General features: G+C 37.1%; 1 protein-coding gene across 1 annotated transcript; it reads right to left on the bottom strand.

The window, feature by feature from the left end:
- Nucleotides 1–7,400: 7,400 nt before the first annotated feature.
- LOC139688130 (tetra-peptide repeat homeobox protein 1-like) lies at nucleotides 7,401–8,760 on the bottom strand. The gene is made up of 2 exons (XM_071585557.1): nucleotides 8,755–8,760; nucleotides 7,401–8,042 (listed from the first exon to the last, which is right to left on the bottom strand). Exons 1-2 carry the CDS (start codon nucleotides 8,758–8,760, stop codon nucleotides 7,401–7,403), a joined length of 648 nt encoding a protein of 215 aa, XP_071441658.1.
- Nucleotides 8,761–9,341: the final 581 nt, after the last annotated feature.

Raw genomic sequence — 9,341 nt, forward strand, 5'->3', positions numbered from 1 at the left:
TTTTGCAATTTAACCTGAAAATCTTATTCAGAACTTTACATGTGGATACTTGTCCTTAGGGTGTCATAGATCAAGTGCATTTGAGGCGATTTTTTAAATGAGAAAAGCTGTTAAAATATTGATTGGACAAATGTTGGAATGAATTATGTGACGCTTTTTGGGGCCTTTTTTGGTGGTTATCCCACACACGAAGGGTAAATTTTGCTGTTGTCGTTTTTAATATACGAGGGTGGTCTGAAAAGTTCCCGGCCTAACAAAGATACAAGACATTTTTTCTGAAATTTTCCAAGTCGCAAATTTTTCAGACCACCCTCGTATTTCATCATCAATAAATGCCAATCATATTGATATAATTATACTTACCACTTATTTATCTATTTTATTTACACAATTACGTTGCAATTAGGCAAATTTCCTGGTGGCAACGGTCAGGTTAGGTCAAAGATAACTCTACAACGAAAATTACATACGAACACATAAAAACAGAAGAGATAAAATATTTTTACATAATGACACTTCCACATCACATGCAAACAAACTTCCACATCACATACAATATGCCGTCCACATCACATACAAACAATATTTTCATGACTACAATGAAGTTTATTACCCAGTGGCTGCTTTACATTTCAACTTAAAACTTCTAAAATTGGATGGAAAGGGCTCAAACAAACCTCCAGGCAGCTGGTTCCAATCAATTATGGTTCTATTTAAAAAAGAGTATTTTTTCTTATTTGTTTTTTGAGTCCTTATTTTTATTTTGAGGCTATGGTCGTTTTTTCCCTTAAAGTTAGGCTTTTCTATCCCTTTCCATAAATCTTCCCACGCTTCGTCCTTTTTAACAATTCTATACATCGCGCCTAACCTACTCCTTATGCTGATATTCCTCTCAAGCCAAAACTAAATTGAAGATGAAATAATGAAAGTTGAATAATTTTGCAATGAAAAAGTGATTTCCTTGAGTCTGATGTTACACTTGAGTCTATTGGTGGCCTAAGTTTTTTATCATGGAGCGTCAAAAGACCATAGTGTTTTGGACCCTAAATAATCGCCATCGAAGGATTTCAAAAATATAACTCACTACGGATTATGCAAGCAAACATAATTGCGTAGCAAATTATATAAGTTGAACGGCTCCATCGAGACTGTACATATATAATGTGAAATTTTTGAATGGCCATCAAGTTTAATTATATTAAATTGGCGACGATTTAATGGCAATTACTACGTACATCTACCGATTTCTCTTAACGCCTGCCGGTTTCGTTTTGATTTCCATCTCCCAGATTTGCGTGTGAGTTGTGTGAATTTTAAATTGAGGCACTTTTCAGATCGTCTTAGCGGAAACGCGTCGTTTTGACGCCCCGGTTGCAAAATCCTTCTCCGGAACCCTTCTTCCCCCGCCGACCACTCACTATTGCCCGTCCCCTTCATCAAGTCCGCGGACGACACAGTCTCTCCCTCTTGCCTGTCCATCCCTCCTCCCACCGATTCCCGCCCCTAACCCCGCCCACAGACGTCCCGCTAACCCACTCTCACTTTCTTCCCATCGCAGCCACGCCTCGAGATCTCAGGCAGAAGAGGAAAGAAAGAAAAAGAATCGCCTCGTAATTCAGCGGTTTTCTTTCCGAGAAAATCGTCTCAGAACTCGTCGGTCTCCATTCGGAAGGGACTTGGCAAAATCTTTGCCTTCCATTCCCCATTCCCCCCTCCCCCCGCGCCGCCGCCGTCCGTCGGTCCCTCTTTGACCCCCCTTCGCGAAAGACTTGAAGGTTTCCGCCCGAACACCTGGTGCGGAGAAGTCTACAAGAGACCCTCCTCCTTTTTTTTCCCTCCCTCTCCCTCTCAAAATGACGGAATCGCACCTCCTTTCGAGGAAATGAAAGAAATAACTAATTCCGCCGCCATTATTCCTCGCCGTATCTGTAAGACTACACAACGTTCATTGTTTCCGGAGAAAGCAAACTGGGAGGTTGAATCCGAAGAGTGAAAGTCACCCCCCGCGGTTTTTTTCCGTCCTCTTACTCTCCTTTCTTCGATTATAATGAAGTCGTCTGAGCGACTTATAGATCGGGTATGGATGATAAATGAATGCTATGAGGTTACTCTGTGTATTAATGGTGATCGAGGTACTGACCGATACTATCTTTAGACAGTGCGCAATTAAGATTCAATGTACTACAATATGATCATCTTTGTTTCTGCTCTGTCACAGTTTCCCTGGCCTGCATCTGCAGGGGGTCCTCGCAATTCATGTCTTCCGCCGTCCTCTTTGTCTTCCGAGCCTTCTTTTAAATCTTCCATTTTCACAGTTTACATCTCATTCTATTACCATTGTGGACGACGTATATTTCCTCTCATTGGATTTCTATCTTTAAAACACACTTCCGTCCTTAACCATATTTAGCCCACGTAACCTTCCTGTTGGTACTCAATACCACCTTTTTCAATGCAATTCTACTCCGCGCTCATTATGTACCTATTTATTCGTGCATCCATTTGTTTATATTCTCCATGGTCTCTTCCCATATTCTTTTAATACGGTTTACTTTACTCGCCAGTACAACAAACTACTCCAGTTGATTGCTCTTTAGAGTATCTGTTTTATAAAGTAACGTTGGTATTTCCGAGAAATAATTTTTTAAATTACCTTTTGAATATTTCTATTGCCATATATTTTTAAACTTTTATTTTCGTTCCCGTTCTCAATTCATTTATCTTTGCTCGTTCTACGATAGACTGAACCATAACTATTGCAAAGTTCACTTTCGCAAAATATAATGCTTACTTTAGTGTTTGTCATATTCATGTATTCAAATAAAACGAAAAGCTCTTTCACTATTTCTTGTGTCTTGCAGTAGGGTGCAGTGCCAATTCACAAATAATGGCCCACAGTGATTTAGAAGCAAAATGAGAAGCCAAATGAAATATATAATAAAAATTATAATATCCATAAGTGACAGCGCAGTTTATGGTATTTTGGCAAAATATTTTCCTCCAGCCTCTTTGTGACAACCCGTCAACCAAGAGCAAACTACCTCCTAAAATGACGTTAATATGTTTTCATAGGCATCCTTATAATACTTTTGCAAAAAGCTTTATACCCCGGCTCGTTAGTTGATGGTTCTTCTTTGATATCAACAAATTTGCGTTAACCCATCGCTAAACGAGTACATATCCAAGAGGGTAATATTTGCGTAAAAGTTTAAGAGATAAATGAATGTAACCTTTTACAATTATCAATGCAATTCATTTATTTAGATGACTCGTCCTTTCCGTGCGTCAGCGGATGGAGAAAGCTCTCCAATCACTCCTCTTCAAAAAAAGTCACGTTGATCCAAAACTTTCTTTCCTCCCCCGGTTGACGTTTATTAATGGATGGAATTCCTTGGAGCTCTTGGGAAACGATTCATTTTTTTGATACAGCAATGCGTATCATTTTTTTGCATCTCAAGCGCTGGATCTACTCATTTCAGTATAATATCATTTATATTCCTTCATCATTTCGATGCAGTAGATGCCCATTGTGGCCAGTCGTAAGCTTCCCTAGTTGCTATCTCAATCTTGAGTACTAATGCCAGTCATCTGAAGTGAATAGACGAAAATATTCAGTTCTTAACGGAAGAGAGCGTCGCAACATTTAAACATTTTCACAGGTTTAATGCCAATAGAATATATATATATATATATATATATATATATATATATATATATGTATATTTATGTTAAGTTTAACTTTGGAAAAGAAAATAAATTTCATTGGAGGAATCCCCTAAGTTGCTAGTTGTATTTTGTAAGGATATAATTAATTACTCTCGCTGGAGGCATCTACGGGAAGGGCAAGAGGTGAAACTCATAGGGTAATTCAATGTAACTCGTTGTAAAATCATTCATGTGAGATATTTTTTATATTGAGTGGTTAATTCAACCGTAGTCGTATTTTCCCAGTTTTCTCTAAGTAAAAACGTACACATTGATTTTTAAATCCCCATTAGGATAATTTGACGTGAAGACATTTACACAAGGAATGAAGAAATTAGACAAGTTTGTTTTCTTAATAAGGACAGCAAAATTTCATAGATATCAGAGACAATATTTGACTTTCCCATTGTTATTTGATAACTTATTCATTTGCTCATATTCTAATATTTTTGACAAACAGTTCAGAGAGCAGTCTTGAGAGATGCTGTCTTGGAACGCCTGATACAAGAAAATAACTCCGTATAGTTATTGTAAATGGCACCCGATGAACTGTCACCTTAAAATATGCATTTATATCTCGAATGACAGGTTTCACATTCCCCTGGAATTGATTTAAATTTTTGCGCTTTCAATAAATGCAGTGGGGGCAAAGCTCTGGGCTAATAACTAGAGGTCTCGTGATTGATTCCTGGTGACGCCTCTGGGCAACCTCACCTTCACTCAAGCTATGCAATTTTTTTAGGTACCAGAACTTGCTGAGCAACCAGCGGCGACACAGAGAAAAGAACTGCATGATGCTAGTATTAGGTGGCATTTATTAACCCTCACACATCAAACCACCTTCGGGTAGAATACTTTGTTTAGATAACTTTGATCCCGGGGAAATAAAAATATATATTTTAATCGAAAAATATTTTGAAATCAAATTGATGATAAAATACATTAAAAGTGTAAATTAACTCGAATAAACGTAGTAAACGAGGATTAACAAGATGTTAGCTCACACTAAGTGAAGCAGTTTGGTTCACAATTTTGGCCGATTTTTACGGATAATCAAATAGTATGAACAGTTTTGCAGGAAATTACATACCTCATTGTTTGGAGATCGTTGTGAGTACCATACACCTGAGTTTTGCTTGTCTAAAAGAGCTGAACAAGTACAACTTCAAATTTGTGAAATGAGGCAGTCCTGGATGATTGCTTGATATCAAATGATTTTACTTTGTCTTTCTTTATTATACGTGTAGTGATAACATACCACTGGTTTTATTTTGATAGAAATGGCAACCAAGAATCTTAGACAGTACCGGCTCAATTACGAGCGTATTTTCTACGAGGAAATGATATTAAGACTTGGTCTTAACGCGTGCCGATATTTATAAAATATACAATTCAAAGGATGCATGAATTATAATATCGGAATGTAATTTCATTCCCCGCGTAATTTTTCTGAACGCTACCTAATTAGATATAAAATTTGGAAGTAATAATATTTACAACAAATGCTTAAAGGCCTAGCAATAATAAGTACACAAAGTAAATGATCGTCGTTTGATTGGAAGCTCTTCAGATTGTTTTTCATTTGAAGTCATTCATGCAGTGCAAGGACGTGCTATAATTTCACATACTTTACAAACAATTCAAAATTTTGCCTCTTTACTGTCGTTCGAAATGAGAAAACTAATATGTTTTCCTGAGGATGGTAAATGTAAACTTTGAACTACAGATGAAAGCTTTGTTATATGGAGGTAAAAGACTTTGTTGTAAAAATTAGGTCAACAAAGGTAAGCACAAAGGATAAATAAATGGAGTAAATGTAATACATGAAACACTCTGCCAAATCCGTTAATCACAAATATAAAAGAGAGCATGTATGAAATGTTCATTGCTTGCTATTAGAGACAGTAAACTATTGAGACTGTATATAATAATCTTTATTGTTCCCCATGTGTTCAAGGAGAAGATATGATATAACTAAAAACATAATCTATACTCATAGAAGGAATAAGCTTGAGATTTCCAAATTTACAAAGGATGCAGATGCATTATATATCTGAACACTATCTGTTTTACTGCAGATATATAGTTCATGTTTTTATTTTATTTGATTTCTCTACAAATATGAAAATTTTCATTTGTGACTATGAGTGGGTATTTTAAGTTTAATCGTTTTCTGGAAAGTTCTTTGTTCACTAATTCCTGAGTCTCTATCTAGACTAACCTTTAAACTTAACTCGCCAAAACGAAGTAGAGTGTTTAGATTATTTGTAGTTTTTGGAAGATATCCCCCCCCTAAAAATTGAGGCTTCACGTATGACATAAGTTAAATTCTTAAACGTCATGACAAAATCCAGGTTGGTGACTATTTGGTGTACAGCCTAGAGCAAACCTTAGGTTAGAGTTTGTTTGTTAATAATGCATTTCAAATTTTTGAAAGTATAATCATAGTGCGAGATATCTTGGGGACATAGTAGGTTATTAACATTATGGTTGTATTATTTTAACACATGTCACACAAAATGGATTTTTGGGTTGATAGTTAACGTGATTCAATAAAAAACAATGTATTTTATTAAGTTTTAATATAAAATGCGAAATTCGTGAAATGAGAAAACTCAACAAATATATACACCATAACACTTCAAACATAACATTTTATAACAATATGACCAGTATTTTTCCAAGAGATGAGTGTCCTGAGGCTCGAAGGAGACCATTTACAACCTTACAGCAGCTGTGAAATTACCGTCGATCACCTGAAATGAAAGTTTGAACTCTTAGTATCATACTATATTTTCTCATCTAGCATTTAGAGGATGGTTGAAAATTCTATTCTACTTACACAATCTATCAAAGAGAGAAAACTTGGATGATCAATGAAATTGAGCAGACATATCTACAATTTGGAGAGGGAAATTAGGAGAATTGTGCAAATATTTCTTGGCATAATTTTTGCGTGGATTAAAGAACGTCATTAAAGATACTTAAGTGCCCTTCAATTATGCATGCAGCTTTTGGCAGCTTAATATATTTCTTAACATTATAAAAAATCTTAATAGTTATTTTGAAAATAATGGAAGATTTTAATATGAATAAATGTTTGACTGAAATGTTTTCGATTAGCGCAGTCAGTGCAGCATGAAGAAAATCATGACATCATGCAGAACTAAATGATAGTACCAACTAAAATGCGAGAAGTTGAATAAAATATGTTATTAATATGGATAGAATTTCAAAGCTTACTTTTTACGCTATAGGTATGACTGCGGGGTTAAAATTAAATGTTGTAAAAAATTAAATTAATCTAAAACTAAGATAAAATGTTGTAATTTACGGTTTGATTTGGTTCATTACTCACATGATTCATGCTTCACATGATAAAAAGGTCCTTTTTAGTCGCAAATTTATGTTGAATGGTTGATATTTAAAATGGTAAATTTATTTGAACATTGATTTCCGATCTAGACAGATTTAAGTCCGTGTAAATGAATAGCATTGAGACAAAACGGTTTTTCTATCGAAAATTTTGCAGTACTTAATTTCAAATTATGAAATAGAATACATTATTGCCATAATAAAAGGGCAATATGGTTGGAAAGTTTTATCTAAGAGTCCCGAATGCCGCCTGAAAGTGGTAGATATTAAAGATTTATGAAGTCGGTGGTGACCTGAAACCCTCACCAACGCACCTCTTTTTAGTGGTGAGGGGGTCCATGGTGGTGGTAATGGTGAGGAGGACCGTGGTGGTGGTACTTGGCCTTGTAGTGATGCACTGGCACGTGCTTGTGGTAAACGTGAACGGGTACGTGAACGGGATAGGGTTTGGGCACAGGGACCGGCACGGGCTTCTCGACGGTCACGGGGTAGGGCTTCTCCACGGGGTAAGGGACGGGCTTCTCCACTGGATACGGGACAGGCTTCTCGACTGGGTAGGGCACGGGCTTCTCCACGGGCACCGCCACCGTCTTAATGACGGGCACGGCGATGGGATGCGGCACCCGGACGGCATACGGCTGCGGCACGGGAACGTGAACGGGAACTGGGTGCGGCACGGCGATGGGTATGTGAATCGGCACCGGATGCGGCACGGGCACCTGGATATGCTTGATGATGGGCACGGCCACCGGCTTGGTCACCTCGACCGTCTGGGTGACGTGGCCATGACCGTGAGCGGAGCCGCCGTAGCCCGAGGAGCCGTAGGCGCTGCCGCCATATGCCCCGTAGCCCACGTCACCGTACGAAGCCTCCCGCTTATCGTGAATCCTCTCTTCGACCGCGCCATCTTCCTCCACGTCCTCTGCCCTCACGAGGGCGAAGAGGACGAGCACGAGAAGGGACTAAATAGAGCGGAGAGAGAAGAGGTAAGGTGAGGGTGGGCGTGGCGAGGCCGGTGGGCCTGCCTTCGCTCCGCTTCTCTAACAGAGAGCGGAATGGATTACGGGACTGGCGGCCCACAATACAATATATCTATCGTGCATTCATTCAATTTCATTTCAACAACTTTTCCTATTTGCCCGATCCAGAAGAGATTCATTTTAAAGATTTATTTACCACTAATCCAAAAACAACCAAGTTTTAGCCCATTACACGAATAAGAATACGGTACGAATATTCTATATATAGGTATATCCTAGGTGATCTTTTCCGTCAGCCTAATTAAAATTTCAAAGGTCCAATTTTTGGTATTGAGAATTTTGTACCAAACCCAAGGGTGGCCCAAGGAAAGAAAATAGATAACCTACCTTTACTTAACTACTTTTAATTGACATAAGAAGAAGCTTGAAGTGAGCTCTGCTCCCGTCTTCCAAAATTAACATACGAGTTGATCACTGCGGTGTTAGTGGTATGAAATGTTATCCTTGAATCCATGATTATAATTCTGAGTGATTCATTGCTTATGATATTTAACAAAAATATTTAAGTTTTATGAAATATTACAGATCAACTTTGTAATTAAATGCCATATATTATAATTAAATATTCTCCTCGGTTCCGAGAAAATTTGTATAGTTACGCCAAGAAGGTAAGATAAAATTACACCAGAAGTACCTCCATCTTCACATGAGGCAATGTTATACCCTTTTTAATAAATCTGGTGTATTGAACTAGTAATTAGCATTACAGTGACTTAAAGTAATATATAAAAATATTGTCACAGAAAAATCCAATGAAAGGAGAAATTCGGCATCCTGAGTTTATTCTCTGAAACGTGAACCTACTGCTGAAAGTTTCAATATTAGTTTGCTACTATTTAAATAAACATTTAACTTATTTAAAATATAAAAAAATTGACTTGAATAGCATTGGATCAAATTATTACTTCCCTTTGTAAATGCGTGAATATTTTGTTTAGGTAAGGAAATCGCTAACGATGTCCGCGAGACACCAAATGTACTGAATATATATTTTTAATAACATATAATGTTTTAAATGATATCAGTTCGAAAACAATAATGCATAAAATGAATAGATTTTCATGCGTTGATATTTTACTGACGCTGTGCCTTATTTCTATGCCTACAACTTTTCTGCCGCATTCACAATCGTATTAAAATTAAAATTCTGTAATGAGGAATAATTTTTTAAAAAATATTTGTTAAAGTGAGGCCCACTCGCGATGTTAGCTATCTATTTTA

Source organism: Hetaerina americana, unplaced genomic scaffold, assembly GCF_022747635.1.
Source record: "Hetaerina americana unplaced genomic scaffold, ioHetAmer1.1.p SCAF_2, whole genome shotgun sequence".
NCBI classification, from domain to species: Eukaryota; Metazoa; Arthropoda; class Insecta; order Odonata; family Calopterygidae; genus Hetaerina; species Hetaerina americana.